Source organism: Salpingoeca rosetta, assembly GCF_000188695.1.
Source record: "Salpingoeca rosetta unplaced genomic scaffold supercont1.37, whole genome shotgun sequence".
NCBI lineage: Eukaryota > Choanoflagellata > Craspedida > Salpingoecidae > Salpingoeca > Salpingoeca rosetta.
In genome coordinates, this window is record NW_004754897.1 from 516,080 (window position 1) to 532,819 (window position 16,740).

Here is a 16,740-nt window from a genome sequence, read left to right on the forward strand (position 1 = left end):
ACACACACCACCACCCACCACCACACACACACACACACACACACACACACACACACACACACACACACACACACACACACACACACACACACACACCGACACGCACACTCTCTCACCACACTCTCTCACGTACACGCACATACACCTACACACCATCCCCTCCCATCCCTCCTCCCATACCCCTTCCAGGCGAGCGCTTCACAAAATGGTGACCACGAACGACAAGCTCAGGGGCTGCTGGCCTCTGCCGTCGGAAGTCTTGCGCGTGGACCGTCTCGTGAACCACAAGCTTGATGTGCGAGCCAGCGTCGACTTCTTTGTCTTGGACCGCCTGATCCCCGATGACATGGTGCTGAAAGCGTTTTGCTTCATCACGCAGGTCATCCACGAGACGATGCAGGCAACAACACCCGAAAGGTTTTCCACCTTCCTCCTCAATCTGAAAGGGCAGGAGTGCGACAGCAAGCTCGTGCAGCAGAAACTGCAGCACATGCTCGACTGGTGCCAAGCTTTCAGAAGCAGCAACCCCGACAACATCACTACCGACGACACCACTCACGACAACAACGCCCACACCAGGCACACCGTGGATGAGCTTGCCGAGATCAAGCTCAGGTTCTTGAACAACGCGGTCATGCGCCCTGTATGGCTTGAGTTTGAGAAGGCCCTACAGCGGCTGCTCCCCGACACCCACCGCGTGTGCGAGTTTGACCGAATCGTCGGTATGGCAACATCGTATGAGGACTCCCTGTCCAGAATAAATGCCATCTTGCATGGCACGAGCACCAGTGCCAACGGTGGCAGTGACAGCGGAGGCAGCACCAGCGCCGCGACCGCCGACCCCAAGCAGCTCCTGCAGAGTTTGCGCCGCTTGCTGCTTGCCCGCAGCAGTGCAGCCCGCCCCGCCTCAATGCAGGCTGCCGTCGCCGATGTGTCTGAAGCCACAAATGCGTCTCCAGACAGCAGCAGCGATGGTGGCACCGACCCTTACACACGGGCGCTCGAACAACGCCTCAACACGTTTCTGAAGCGCTGGGGCCAGTGCGTGGCTGACGCGAACAGCACCGATCCCAGCGGCACCAGCAACTTAGGCAGCGCACCCTTCGCCATCGCCAACGACCGCGAACTTGCTGAGACCATCGTGCGCGATGTGTGGGCCGTCGCCTCGCTGCTGGACTTGGCAGAAGTGTCGAAGCAGTCGACATGGCAAGACGCGCACACGCAGCTCTCCGAGCAGGCCTGGCATCAGCTCAGGGCACGCTTGGCCAAGGTGAGGGCTGTCAGCAACAATCCGAGCACCAACGAAAGACGGGCGCGGCGCAAGGCAGGCACTGCTCTCAACAAGTCTCTTCACAACCACAAGCTCGCCATCGCACGTGCCAAGGATCTGATCAACGAGCTCTTGGAAGCCTCCACCCCAAACAATCACGTCGTGCAGGACGAGTGTGCTCTGTGGAGCAGCTTCAACCTTCGTCTCGATGACCCCCTTCGTTTGGCTGATCACGTCAGAAGCGTTGGCGGCGATGCCAGCGACGACAAGCGAACCGTGCGTGCGCAGACGTGTGTGCTGGCGGACGGCGTGGAGGTGCGGCACAACCTTGAGATCTGCACGCCATCCATGCAGAACAACGGCACGCACGTGCTGCTGCTGTGCCTCGACACGGCTGCCCGTCTGCAAGTCGTGGCCCCTCAGCAGCAGAGCGGCATGAGCAAGCCATACACGCTCAAGCAGGAGACGAACGAGTCCGATCTCACCGCCACCGTCACCGCCGCTGACGTGCTGCATGACCAGCGCCTTGCACACATCCGCCTGTACAACGACCACAGCTTCCGCGTCGCCACCCAGCAGCTGGATGACACCAGGAGCCAGAGCATGGGCATGGTTGTCAAGGGCCCGCCCTTCACGTGGTACCGGGACGACCGCAAGTACCTGGTACTCGGTACAGTCGTCGTCTCCTCCGCCAGCAGCGCCAACATGGCCAAGACGCTCGACGACGCCATCAAGTCCATCAGCATGCTCAACCAGCAACCGGGCGCCCTGCAGCTGCGCCCCACAGATGCGCTGTTTGCCGCCGCCGTGCTCCTGCGCAGCGCGGAGCTTCAGGACGCAGCGTGGTCGCGCAAGTGCCCGCTCTCCCTCGACTTTTGCCCGCCACAGCTGCGCATTCTCCGCCACCGCGAGCAGCACGCGCAATCCAGGCTGCTGGACAGCGAGTACTGGCAGGAGCGCTTCTACTTTGACAGCAGTCGCCGTGAGCTGGCCAGTGACACGCGCGATGGCTTTGATGACGGTGGTAACGACGGTGACGCCGCGACGCAGCCATCCGTGGGGCGTGTGCTCGGCAACACGCTCTCAGACAAGCGCGTCGCCGAGGGCAAGTCCATTGGCCTGCTTGCGTCCTCAGACTTCCAGAGGGTCACGGGCTACGTGCAGGAGGGGCAGCTGCAGTTTGGCATGTGGCGCCCGTGCATGTTCGCCTTTCGCGTGTCGCGCTCCAACCTGACCACCATTCGCATTCGCCTCTTTGAGCTGCAGGCCACGCAGACCCTCACCCTCGTGTACCTCACCTTCACGGAGCGCATCCCCGTGGCAGACGTGTCGCGCCTCCTGCTGCCGTTCACCTCCCCGCTGAGCATGGTTCGCATCTTGCTCGACCAGACAGACGACGCCATCGTGCGTGACCTGTCTGCGAGCCCCGTCGCCGAGTTCCTCTTCACCCCGTCCGCCACAGACGCGCTGGTCATTGACCGCCCGACGCTGCGCCGCTTCATCAACGACAGGCACCCCATCCCAAGCGCTGTGAACGAGCTCGGCATGATCGACAGCACCAGCACTATGCGCACGTTCGCTGCAAGCAGTGGCACTGCCACGAACACAACAACCGCCAGCATGGCCATGCGACCCCAGCTGCGGGAGAATGTCGGATCACCGCTTGTGCACTGGGTCAAGCAGGACGTGGACGCTGTGATCAACGCAAACATCAACGCCGTGCGGCTGCTTGAGGAGGGGCTGTCCAGGCTGACACACACAAGCACGGGGTCGCACCACCACTATCACCCAGACAGCACGCCCTCCACCGCGTCTGCAAGCGCGCCCGGCTCCGCTCGCCTCAGTCTCGCGGGCAGCGTGGGCAGCAGCAGCGGCACCACGACGCCTCACATCTTTGGCGGTGGTGGCAGCGTCCCCCAGTTGCACATCATTGCACACCCGGACATTGGCGTGCTGCACCACTTGCGCAAGCAGCTGCTTGGCGCCGCCGCAAAACCGTTTGACAGCGCCTCGCCAACCTTCTACCGCGACCTCGACGCAGCGCTCACGGACACCGGCGGGTCGTCTTTGTCGTCGTCATCATCATCATCAGCAGCAGGAGGCAACCGGCGCAGCTGCATTGTCATCTCCTCTGCCAGCCTGCTCTCGCTCGAGGAGAAGCGTGCCCTGCGCACGCGCATCGAGAAGGTGGACTGCCCTGTCGTGTTTCTCTCCACGTCGCTGGATCCATCGGATGCGGAGACGTTTGATGCCGTCGCCACCAACCGCATCAGCAACACTTCCGCCTCCTTCGCTGATGCTGGCGCCATGATCCACGACCTGACGCGCCACACGCCAGCAGCGCTGCTCCTGCAGAAGGGGCTGGTGAAGCTTGCCAGCCAGGCCACCCGAATTGCCAGCGACAACGGGGATGGCGAGGCACAGAACGGCAGTCAGGGCGCTCGCGGCGGAGCTGCTCATGAGGACGGTGATGAGTTTGGCACGCGTGCGTCTGTGCGCGCAGATGCGATTGCCCGGTCGCTGTCGCTCTGTGCTCTGCTGCAGCTGTTGCTTGGAAGCTCCTTCACAACCTCGCTTGTTCTGCAGCACACAGAGAGCGCCCTCCCCACCGCCCAGGCGTTGCTGGACGGGCTCGACAGCCTCCCATCTCCGCCATGTGAGGACAGAGCAAACTGGACCCAGTTTGTGGCTGCCGTCCGACGCGTCGACGAGTACAACAGCAGCGCCCATGCTGGTGGCGACAATGCGCTTGGAGGTGCTGGTGGCATTCTGTGGCTCGCCCACCTCTACTCGCTCTTGTACAAGCGTGTTGCGTCTGCTTTTCGCACCCTGAGCCATGCTGGCGACACCTCAGTGCTTGCCTACACCAACAACAACAGCAGCAACAGCAGTGATGGTGGACTGAACGACTCCAGCATGAGCGGCACTCACCAAGACGTCGCACGCAAGCAGCGCCTCAACCGCGCCCTCGCAGAAGTGTTTTCGCTGCCCTCTTACCAGCAGCTGCTGTGTAACTCCACCGCGCTGCAGTTTCTGCCCGAGGGCAAGCGCGTGTGCTTCTGGCTCAATGCCATCTCGCGTCGCCTCTCCAGCGAACAGAACGACCCATTCGACGATGGGAATGACAGTGACGATGGCGAGGGTGACGGCGCCAGTCTGCTCAGCGACGAGGGTGACCGCGATCCGTTGGATGTGAAGCCACACATCATCGAGCGGACCATCATCCCCATGACCTACCGCAACGTCGTGCTGCCATGCCACCGCAGCAGCCAGCGCTCCACTGCCACCCCGAACACACACGAGAGGCAGCAGCAGCAGCATGAGGGCAAGGCTGACACCAGCAAGCTCACGTACTTTGCACGCACGCTGCCGTCGAAAAACGCCGAGGAGATGATTCTTCGCGCCGCCCAGCGCCTGGAGGAGGTGGACTGGGTTGCCCTGACGCAGAAATGGGGCGAGCTGGCCATGTCCGTGACCGGATTTGTGCGTTTGCTGCGGTGCTGCGCATATCCACTTCACGTCGTCTTGACGATGAGCCCGCAGATCCTTGACTCGCTGCTGCAATCCATCACATCGGAGCAGCAGAAGGCGGAACTCAGGGCCATCTTTGGTCTCCATTCTGACACAAGGCGTCGCGCATCCGCAGGAACACCACCACCACCAGCAGCAGCAGCAACAACAACAACAACGTCCACGCAGGACGTGATCAACGCGCTCTGCCGCACAGAGAATGATGCGTTTACGCCACTGGCCGTGCTGTTGTTCCACCTCGTGGGCCTGAACAGCGATGCCTTGAACGACGGCTCCCACATCCGGCTCATGCTGCGAGCCGGCCTGCACTTTCGCGTGGTCAAGGACAACGCAACGCAACTGCTGCAGACACTGTGTGGCGTGGACGACCCTCGCTCCTTGTTTGTAGTGCAGCAGGGCCTGTCCCAAGCCCTCAGTTCCCTTATCCCCGTCAGCGCCCTCGACGAAACCCTGAGGCGTGCACGCACCATTGGCGCTGCCATTGTCGCTGGCACACTCACCCTGTTTGACCGTGAGCAAGCGAAGCAGCCGCCCCCTGCAGCTTCCACGTCCTCTCGCGCGGCTGTGTCTGGGGCAGCGGCAGCAGCGGGCACGCACACGCAACCGCGCATTCTCAACACGGCGCTTGGGCGGCTCGTCTGCGCCGCCGTGCAAGGCAATGAAGATGATGTGCGGCGGCTGATGCGCGCGCAACACAGCGCCCCGCTGCCTCCCTTCTCGCCAGCGTGCTGGGCAGACCTGCTCAGCCGCATGGGCCCGCGAAACGAGGACGCACTCGTGCTGCTGCTGCGTGAGTGTGCGGCTGCCTCGCTCCACAGCGGCACCGCAGACGTCCGGGATGGCGTGGATGCTACCGCTCGTGACAGTGAGCAACAGAGGCTGCAGGTCGTGGCTGCCGTACGAACACTGCGCTCGTGCTTCTGCAGCAGCGGCCACCAATCGCCGCTGTCGCTGGACAATGTTGCCACAGCGCTGCTCAAGCTGGTTGCTGGCCGCCCGAGTTTGGCCCACCGTGCGTTGTCTGCGCAGCAGCAGCCGCAGCCGCCAGGTCACAGCTGGAGCACGCGGCGCAGTCGCATGTTTGACGTGCTGTGCAGGGGCGTGGCTGACGTGGGTAGTGGCGACACCGGCAGTAGTAACGGCGCCAACGACGACGACGACGACGGCAATGGCGCCACTGATGGTGGCACCACATCAGCCAACTGCTGGGAGGATTGGGACTTTGAAGAGGATGATGCACCACCGTTGCACTTTGATGAGCTGCAAAACCTCCGCCTCAAGCTCCTTCAGTTCTTGGAGACGCAGTGGCAAAATGAAACGGAAAAGGACGCCACGCACCTGGCGCAATTTGCGCGTCGATTTCTCGCCAAGTTTGACGCCGTGTCCCTGGACCGCTTGCTTGCAGATGCGGAAACGAGTGTCGTGTACACCATGGCTCCACGTGATGGGCGTAACATCGCATCAGGCGACTCTCGCCACAACACTCACTCAGAGCGTGCCCGTGCAGCCATGCACGTGTACATGGTGGTCTGGGCACTTCGCCCCAGCCGTCGGTTTGTCGTGGACTTGCAAGATCTGGGAGCTGTCAACTGGCGTCTTCTGCGCAACGTGTGTCGGGCACTTGGATTTTCAGAGCGCCTGAAGGGTGTGCTCATCCCGCCGCTGCTTGGCACCTACCTTGCCACACCAGAAGAGCTCTCCCTGGCCGCGTTCCTCTCCTACGAGCAAGTGGTTGCGCCCTATGAGGAGCGGAACGTGGAGCAGGAGACGCGCCTTGTTGGCCAACGTGGTGAACGCCCGCTCACCGTCACCGTGTACCAGCAGCGCGTAGACGGCCGTCCCATGTTTGAGAGGGTGGCGAAGGCGTTTGGACCTGACCTGATTGCGCAGGCCAAATCGGTCGGTGCCGTTGTGTTCTCGGTGGATTCTGGCTGCACCGAAGACATCATGATGATGAACCTTGGTGCCGTAGCCCAGCTGCTGAGCAAGAGCAGACGCGTGACAATGCAGAACGCATCGGCAGAGACATCCGAGCAGCGGGTTGCTGCAAACCGCCAGTACATCATTGACCTCATTCTGGCCTGGTTTGTGATGTTGCGCGTGCCTGCGCGCGAAGCGAAACGCTGTGTTAAGCGCCACCTTGGCAACGACGACTTCGATGACAGGTGCACCGACAAAGACTACATGGCACAGCCCGCTCTCATTGCCCCGCCAGGTGTCATTGATGTTCACATGCGCGCGAGCGGCACCTTCCTCGAGCCCTTTGGTCGGCAGGCGGAGGACCGCGAGTTTACGCTGCGGTACCTGCGTCTGTTCTGTACAGACGAGAACATTGTCTCTCGCGGGGGGCGTGAAGGTGCAGATCTGAGTGACGTGGCGAACGCTGCCGCGCTTGCGTTTGGGCGCGCATTTGGTGAGGGTGACCCAACGAGCGAGGACGCAAATGGGCGCGTGCGCATGTTTATGATGGCTGTACAGGCGTTCTTCATGTTTGGCAAGGACGCACGTGTCCACGCCGAGAAAATGCTCAACAAGTGTATTGATGGCGTTGCATCTTGCCCCAACCCTCCGGCACCGGCCCCCAACGCACCGGCCCCCGGCCCCAACCCACCGGCACCGGCCCCAACCTGTGCTTGGTTCTTCAGGTGGGCTGTGCGCGCCGTTGGCTTCACGGACAACCCGACAGAGAGCGACAGGGAAAACCTGCAGCAGAGCGACAGCACCAACCGAAAGATTGTTGCGCACATTTTCCGCCACTACTGCGACAAGTCACTCACCATGTGCGACACGACCTTCAAGGAGCTCAAGTTCTGTGTGGAGGCGAAGCTGTTTCCCGAATCCGTGCTGAGGGAGGATGACGTCCAGGCACACCTACTGCTGGCAACAACGACAACCAGCAACGGCAGCCTGCGGGAGCTGTGCCGTCGCAGCCGCGATGGGTCTGTGACTCCCGCCATCGCGCCCACGAGGGAGCTGCAAGAACCGACGCTACACAGCAGTGCCCTGAATGCACGCAAAGATGACGATGACGATGGAGATGGGGATGGTGATGGCGATGGTGATGGTGATGACGACAGCGACAGTGTTCTCACTGATGACGACCTGACGTCATTTTTCTCTGCTGCTGTTGCGTCAGAAGTGAGCGATTCGGACGAAGGACTGGGCGGTGGCAGTGGTGCAAAGGCGCGCAAACACACGCAGGGCCTTGAAGGCCCCGTTAGCCTCAGCTTCAAGGAGCGGAAGATTGTCATTCGCATGGAAGACGTGCTGCATCTGAAGGACAATCTTGTGCCCACGGCCAACCGCACAAGTGCACCTGGCCGCAGCAACAGCAGCGCTACCGCTGACGCCACCGGCAACGCCAATGACGCAGGCGACAACAACAACGGCACCAACAGCCACGGCGAGCATCATGGCGGCGATGGCGCGACGAGTGCAACCCTGCCGCCTATGTCTGGCGGTGACGATGGCTTCCGCTTTGGTGCTCTGAACGTGAACATCCAACACGGAGACGGTGGTGTCCTGTGCATGAAGAAAGTGAGCTCGGGCAAGTTGACGTTTGAGTACAGGGAGATGGCGACACTGCGCTTCTTCCCTCGCTCCGCCTTCTACGGGCCCGATGCCTCGCAAATTCCCGAGAACTACACGCTCCTGCAGACCTTTGCCACGCACGAGATGGTGTGGCGGCACATTGCCAAGTTTGCACCTGCAGGGTCTGTTGTTGTCGGCAGTGGCGTCATCCTTGTTCGCAACAAGGAAACACACCAGTTTGAGCCCTTGTTCCTGCGCCACCCGAACGCTTTGTCGCTGCGGCAGCGCCTGCTCTTGTTCAACCACCTCTCAGACTACGGCCTGGGCAGTGAGGTTGCAGCTGCGTTGCGGCTGGTGACGGTGCTTGCCGTGTTGACAGAGCAGACACACCAGCCCACCGATGAACAGCGCCGTGCAAAGACTGTTGATGAGCTCTACACGGTGCTGTCCTCCTCTGCTCACTTTACGATCGGCAGCCGGGAAAATCGGGAGGAAAAGGACGAAGAACAGCCAGAACAAGAAGGCCGCGAGTCTGAAGCGTTTGAGACCATCTTCCAGACGTTCCTTGGCTTGATTGGTGAAGACGATGTTCGAGGCCTGATCGACGCAGCCTATGAGCTCCTGCACAAACCAGAGCAAGAGCAGTCAACAGCAGCAGAGGCCATGCGCAGAAGCGATGATGATAACGATGACGATGATGATGACGATGTTGGTGTGTTGCCGACCCTGTTTGATGCGACCAACAACGACGATGATGATGCAGGGCAAAGCCCTGCGCCGCCGTGCGAACAGTTTCTGAGAGACATCATCATGCCCTCCATCACAACCGTCACGCAGCGGTTGAGGAAGAGCGAGTCGTATGCGTCCGCAATGGAGCACGCAACAGAGTACACGGATCCCATGCGTTTCCTGTTTCTCCTTCAAGACAACACGGGCCGCTCCCGCGACGCTGCAGCAGACCAAGCAGCGCGAAAAGCAAGGCAGCAGTTCCCGGCCATTCCCGAGCAAATGAGCTCTTGCTTGCAAATTCCAGCAACCACCGCTGCGGTGAGCTTTGCCGGGGCAAACGACAAAGACACGTGTCGGTTCGTGTGGCTGGAGACGCGCAAGGCGAGCTCCGGGCCTTCCACCACGCTCGCGTACCTGCTCATGTGGAAGAACGAGACAGGCGAGAACAAGGTGCGCCCAGAAGTGTCGCCAGAGGTGGTGACGTGGCTTGCAAAGGTGCTCGCTGCACCACTGCCCGCCAGCTTCCGCAAGTGGTTTGTGTGCGCAGCCCTCCTGCGCCACCCACAGCCGCCACCGCGGGTAAACCCCAACGAGTACCTCAGTCGGTTCATCACGTGCTTTTCGCTGGCAGACACCTGCCCCGATGATACTACCAGAAGCATGCTGCTGTCGCAGTTTGAGCTGCCACACCCCCTGCCCCAATTCTTTGGGCACGTGAGCGAGGTGTATGGCGTGTACAACGTGCACGCGCGTGTGCTGGCCATCCTGCGCAAGCGACTGCGGGTGCCGCTCAAGGAAATCAACAAGCAGGACCTGCGTGCCCGCGGCATTGTGACAAAGGACCACATCTTCGCCACCATTGTGGACGCCTTTGACGAGCGGACCGTGATTGTGTATGTGCGTGGCTTCAAGACCATCGACGACCTGCTGTTCAAGTGGTGTGCGGAGTACACAAAGGCCATGCCATTCCACTACATCTTCTTCGAACAGCTCGACATGTCACGCAACTTCTGTGAGAACAGGGACAGGTGCAACATGTCCCTGTACCGCCCGCTCACCCTGGAAGAGCTGCAGATCCTCGGGTCCTCCGAAGCCGAATCAGGTACAGACACCACTGCAAGCACCGCCGTTACCAGCAGCACCGGCGGCGCCCGCGGCGTTGCTGGCCTTGCAGGCGTTGCTGCAATGGTCGATCAGCCACTCGCCAACGCAACCACTGACGGCAGCGGTGGCGGTCTGGGGCATCACCACCACCAGCAGCCACAGCAGCAGCAACAGCAGCAGCAGCCGCCACAAATGCAGCAGCAGCAGGCCCGACGTCACCATCACCGTCGTGGCGCGACGCAGTCGTTCCTGCAGGGGCAAGCAGCGCAGCTCAGCATTGAGAAGATTGAGTACAAGTCAACACAGCGCATGTGGGACAAACCCACCCTGGATGAGGTGGAGGCGGAAGAAGTGGCACTCCCGTACACGAGTGTGGCTGGAGACTGGAAGTACGAAATTCGTCAATGGCTGGAACGTTCCCACGATCCACAACAGCAGGCGGGCGGCCACAGCAACTTGCACGCGCGTGTCATCTTCTCTCCTCCGGGCGCAGGGAAAACGCGCTTCATGGAGAAAGTGATGATGAAACGGGCCAAGAACCTAGGGTTTGAGTGGCAGTACTTTGACTGCTCAAACAGCCGCCTTGTGGAGGAAAACCTGACGTCCTTGCTGGAGGAGGTGTGCAGCAACAGCAGCCGCAAGACATTTCTGGTTGTGGACGAGTTTCACATGCTCACGCGCGCGCAGAAGCGCGAGGTGTTTGAGTACCTGCTGCGGCGCCAGCAACGCATGTACACTGTGGTCATTGGCAACCGCAAGGAGAAGGAGGACGACGACTTGAAGCAGATGTGGGAGGACGCGAAGGTGGACGTCAAGATGTTTGCGTGCCGCCTCCCCGTTTCGGACTTGTGCACGCTGCTGAGACAAGAAGAAAAGCTTCCCACGCTTGCGCAGGCAGACACAAGTAAGGGCAAGGATGCTGGGAAACAGGATGCGCTGACGCACCTGATGTGGTGGTACGGTGCCAGTCGCGCGCTCTTCTCAGATGACGTGCTGACATTCCGCAACCGCAAGGCCGCCTTCGATGCCATCAGTGGAGCGAGTGAAAAGAGGCTGGATACCGTGCTGCTGTCTAAAGCACAGGCACTGGGCCCGCTCATGTGCGAGCGCATGACGCACTTTGTGAAGCAGTTTTACGAGCAGTTTGGAGACAAGCCGCTCGCAGAGTCACTGGCGGGTCTGCTGGACGAGACAGACGGGGACCCGTTTGCCCTGCTCACGCGCGCAGGCGTTGCATCGTACCTGTTTATGAAGCTGAAGATGGAGCAACACGAGCAGCAAGGAGGTCAGGGCAATGGCGAAGAAGAAGGAAAGGGAGAGCCCAGTGGAGCGCCTGCTCGTGCTCCCAATGCCAGCGATGGTGCTGGTGATGACACTTCGGCAGCCAGCAACGGGAGCGCAGCAGCACAGCCAAACAAAGGCGGCGACGGCCAGTCCGACCCCATCATGGAGGGAAAACAGAAAGGCAATGAGCTTGACGAGTACCTGCTGCTGTCTTTCCCCGAGTACTGCCGCAAGCTTCCGGAGAGCCACACCATCCCGCCCATCGTGCGACTGTCGCTCTGGTGCCGCTGTGTTTTCCAGGAGTGCCTGGCCCTGTTGCACACGATTGGGCTGAACCCACGGGCCAACACCAACGATCGCCCCACCAACGCCAGCAGCGCCGTGGCAAGCACATCCATACCACAACACGTGGCGAGCACAGCGTGCTTGCAACTGTTGTGCGTGATCGACCAGCCCGACTTCCCCCTCGTCACGGGGCTTGCCTCTGAGGTGCAGCCGCTGGGCGAGGGGCGTGCCTTCTCCGAGGGCGGCGACTACGCTGATTTGGAGTGGATTCGTGTCAGCCTGCAGAAGAACGCGGCCATCAGCTGGGCGCGTGCTAAACGCGTTTGGAAGCAGCATTTCATCAGCGACATTGTGGGCATCACGCGCCTCCTCAACGAAGCGCCAGACCCGTACAGCGTGGTCAAGGCTTTGGACCCGGGCAACCTGTGCGCCCTCATGCGCGCCAACATCCAGTTCAAGACGTGCGAGGAGCTGTGCAAGGCTGTGATTCACGTCGTGCTGGAATACGGGCCGAGCCTCAACGATTCTGTCAGTGGTGCCACTGGGGATGGCAGTGGTGGTAGTGGTAGTGGTAGCAGTGGTGGCTCCTCCTCATCAAGCGCGGACACCGTTGACGCAGGAGACGGAGGCAGCGATGCAGCAGTCGACACGACGTTCAAACTTGATGCACAGAGCCCCATTTTCTTGGCGGTGTGGATTCTGTTTGACAAGCAGAAGGACGTGGAGGCGGACTTGTTAGCGCGCCTGACGAAGAAGACGGGGCGAGACACGGCGCAAGCAACCGCAGCCTTCACGCACAAGTGGGAGCAAGTGGTTGCGCGCACGCTCGTATGGGCTGCGATGTTCAGCAGCATCAAGCCTACCGCGCAGGGTAGCCCGGAGCAGGCCACCAACAATCTGCGCGCCGCTTTGCTGCAGGCCTCGTCACAGATCATCAGCACGAGCAGCGCACACACGGCAACGACTCGCCTCAACGCGCTGTGGGGACACAGGTTTGCACAGTTGCTGCCGCAGGACCCAGGCCTCCTGCGCAACAACAAGGCACTCGTGTTTGCGCTTGCAGGAACCACGGGCAAGCTGCCCGCGGAATGGCCAACCATCATCACGCTCATTCGACGCGTCATGGATGAGACTGCGCGGGAGATTGACGTTGTCACAATCAACGACCACCCCTTCTTCGGTGGCAGTGCAGATAGCAGTCGCAGCGGTAGCAGCAGCACACGCACACAGCGCGTACCATTCCCGCTGGTCGAGCTGCCACCTGAGACGCCCGGACGGCGAGAGGAAGAGCTGTTTGTGCGCGGGCTCCTCTCACCGAAGCTCAACTTCCACCTCCCTGTACGCATCCAGGACGCCCTCATTCGCGCAGAGCCAGCCAGCCTGGGATGTGCGTTTGACGTTGTGCCGATTCCGCTCAACTTGGAGTACATGTCGCACAAATTCAAGCTATGCATGCTCACGCTGGCAACGTCTGACGACATTGAGTGTGGGCCGCTGAAGAGCGAGCTTCGAAGCCGGTATTACACCCTCCACGGTGCAAAGAGCCTGGCCGCCAAGCGGGAGGCAGTCAAGTCGGTGCAGCAGCAGCGGCGCAAGCAGGCAGACAAGCAACTGAAGGAGGACATGGAGCACATGTATCGCATCCTGGACGTGAAGGAAGCAGACATCCTTCAATACTACAACCGTCGCTTGGGCGAGCACTCGCTTAAGGCGCTTTCCGAGGGCAAGGTGGAGGTCGACAAGTACAAGAACCCGCGGGGTGGGCAGTTTGACCTGGCGTGCGACGGCGCGTTTGCCAACCATCATGTCCTCATTGGCAACTTCTTCAGAGCACGCATCGAATTTGTGCCGTGCCAATTCAAGAGAGCGTGGTCCGGCCGACGCAGGGACTTGTCTGCTCATCTCGGCCTGGAGCATCACGAGCTTCGTGACCACGAAGGTCAATTGTACGTGGCTGCGGGAAAGGCTGAGGCCGTGCGCACCCACAGAGACGTGCGGCACGTGGGTGGTGACAATGACAAGGTGGTGCTTGACGAGCTGCCGGAAGACATGCTGCGTGACAACGTCAAGGATTTCATGCAACGGAAGGGGTTTGCGTTCAGCATCGTGGGCAGCGAGCGTGAGTTCTGTCGCGAGCTTCACTCCAAGCGATACGATGTTGCGTGGGTGATCTCTGGCGCAGCTGGCGACGCCTACTACATGGAGGCGCACGGGCGCCCTGACGCAGTTGAGCAGTGGAAGAGCGATGTGATGGATGTGGCAAAGGCGTGTGCCCAGTTCCACCAGCGTGGCGGCGGACTGTTCCTGCTGGGCGAGAACGACCCCTTCCACGTGCACGTGAACACCATTCTTGCATACTGCGGTGACAGCATGCGTGTGACAGACAACATTCCCGGCGGGAACTTCATTGTGCGCGACAGGTACTACCAGGGCACGCCAGGCGACACCGTCTTGTCCAAGCAGTCGAATGGCAGGCTTGACAGCCGCCACCCCATCACCACTGGTCTGGTGACGCTGTTTGAAGGCGTCACCATCTGCTACCCGACAACAGAGTCCCGGGACGGGTCTTGGCGCACCGTTGCGAGCGGAGGCTTTGCAAAGGCCGACACCAGCCACAGACGCGTGCCCGTTGTGCTTGCACGCGACGGCGAGCGCCGGGGCTGCGGCCGCATTGCCGTCGACACGGGCTTCACCAAGATGTGGGTGAACTGGGACGTCGGTGGCACCGATCGCTACGTTATGAACACGACAAGCTGGCTCGTGGGCACAGACCTGCGACTGAGAAAGTCGAAGACGAACGTTGCTGCGCTCCCTGGTGCTGCAAGTGGCTCCCACAACCACAACCACGCGCAAACTGCACGCGCGTTCTTGGACAAGGCTGTCCGGGAGGCGGCACCACCGGGCGTTGATCTGGTCTGCATCGTGGACTTGTCAGGCAGCATGTCGGGTTACTTCCAGCAGCTGTGTGACTTCTTGCACCAAATGATGGAGACGTTTGAAGTTGGTGTCGGTGCTTCTCGCAACCGGATGGCCATCATCGGCTTTGGGACACACTCACGCATCGACACGTGGCTGACAAACGACCAGTCAACGTTGTCGCGCTGCATCAGGTCTCTCGATTGTCGTGGTGGTACACTGTTCCAACCTCCACTGCGTCAAGCATTGGATGCGTTGAGGCGGGACCAGAGTGACTACGCAACACATAACCGCCGCATTCTCATGTTCCAGACAGACGGGATGAATGGAGACGCTGGCCCTGGTGTTGGGCAGCTTTCGCGCCAGATTGTTGACGGTTGCAACACCACAAGCTACGGCATTGTCGTCGGTGATCGGAACGCCATGGACCGCGTGCGTGATATCTGTGGGCCTGCAGGCAGGTACGACAGCGAGAACCGCTCGCGTGGTGCGCACAGCGACTACATTCTGTTCATCAACGATTACGAGGTCCTGCGGCGCGAAGCCGGAAACATTGCCCGCCAACTCCAAAGCGCCGCCTGAGCGTGTTTGCGCGATTGCGTGCGTGTGTGTGTGTGTGTGAGTGAAGTTGTGTGTGCTTGTGTTTGTGGTTGCGGGAACGTGTGAATGAAATTGTTGTCTGGTTGCGTGTATTTGTTTGCGTTGTGCGTGTGCGTGCATGTCTGATTGTGCGTTTTTTGTGCGAACAGGCACATGAGGGTGCGAGAATGAGAGCTATGGGATGTGCCTGTTGTGTGTGCTTTTGGTTTCAATGTGCGGGTGCAGCTGCCCCTTGTCTTTTCTGCGATGTTGCGCGTTGCTTGCAACCCTCTGTTGCCTTTCTCTGTGTGTTCATCTTGCTTTAGCCTCTGCCTGATTCCGTTCATTCTTCATTGGCACTGTTCCGTTTACAACATCACTGTACCATCCCACCACGACTCGTCAACGCCACAAACCAGACACAGAGAGAGGGAGAGAGAGGGGGGGGGGTATGGCTGGACAGAAAAGGCAGGTAGGCAGACAAAAGCACAAAATGGCACTGAACGCACAATCGCACTTGAAACGCAAACACACACACACACGGACAGACAGAAAGTACTCACAGAAAGTGCACAAACACACGGACAGACAGACAGACAGAAAGTACTCACAGACAGACAGACAGACAGACACACACACACATGGCTATTGCTTGAGCACGAGCACAGCACGCACGAGTGCGTGCGACTCCTGCGAAATCATAATCTCGCCAGCAGGCACGTTGGTGTCCTCGTTCCAGTCCCACTCGCTGTGCGAGCCAAACGGCTGTGCTTCGCCACTGAAGTTTACCACAGCCACATGTGCGTCATGGCCCGGTTTCAGACCCTGTCCCATCAGGGTCATGTCTGTCACGGGGTACGGGTTGGCGTACACGAGATCACATACGAGCACAACGCGGTATGTGCCATTAGCGAGGTTGAGATTCTCCAAGTCCGATGGTGGCAGGCGACCATCCTGCCTGTTGATGATGCAAGGCTCGGCGTACTCAAGCGCGTAGTGCAAGTTGGGGGTGAAGTATATGCCGGTGCCAAAGAACCCGCTGTCCCGCGTGCGCAACTGGGCAAAGCCGCCAGCAACGATGCCAACAGCAGCGTCAAAGGTCTTGACGCCATGAAACACGCGCTGAATGCGGATGGGTGGATCGCCTTGCAAGTGCGGGGGTGAAAGCACCCTGAACGGATGCGGCCAAGCGTGTGCATCGGCTGCGCGTGCGTCTGCGGGCGACAGGGTCATGCGTGCCAGAACGGCCCGTTGTTCCGCATCAACAGCAGCGCCAGTTGCGGTGTCAAAGGCGTATTTTGGCGCGAAACTGTGGTCTTGGTTCGACAGGTGTCGTGCTGCTCGCGTTTTGATGGCGGCAAAGAACGCGGCCTGTGCTTGCGGATTGTGCACCGCCAACGCACCCGCCACGCTGCTGGCTGCTGAGCCAATGTGCTCGTCCATCGTCTTCACCTTTCCACCCGCTTCATCCACGAGCTATACAGGTGCACATGTGTGTGTGAATGTGTGCG

At 60.3% G+C, this 16,740-nt stretch overlaps 2 protein-coding genes across 2 annotated transcripts in view; one reads left to right on the forward strand and one right to left on the reverse strand.

Moving 5' to 3' along the window:
* The window catches only part of PTSG_10910 (uncharacterized protein), a 16,792-nt gene extending 1,165 nt beyond the window's left edge, over window positions 1-15,627 (forward strand). The window contains exon 2 of the mRNA XM_004988237.1: window positions 190-15,627. Coding sequence (XP_004988294.1) covers window positions 190-15,232 — 15,043 coding nt within the window. The 3' untranslated portion in view covers window positions 15,233-15,627. The remainder of the gene's footprint in view (window positions 1-189) is intronic.
* Window positions 15,557-16,740, reverse strand: part of PTSG_13118 (uncharacterized protein) — a 17,716-nt gene continuing 16,532 nt past the window's right edge. The window contains exon 3 of the mRNA XM_004988238.1: window positions 15,557-16,705. Coding sequence (XP_004988295.1) covers window positions 15,875-16,705 — 831 coding nt within the window. The 3' untranslated portion in view covers window positions 15,557-15,874. The remainder of the gene's footprint in view (window positions 16,706-16,740) is intronic.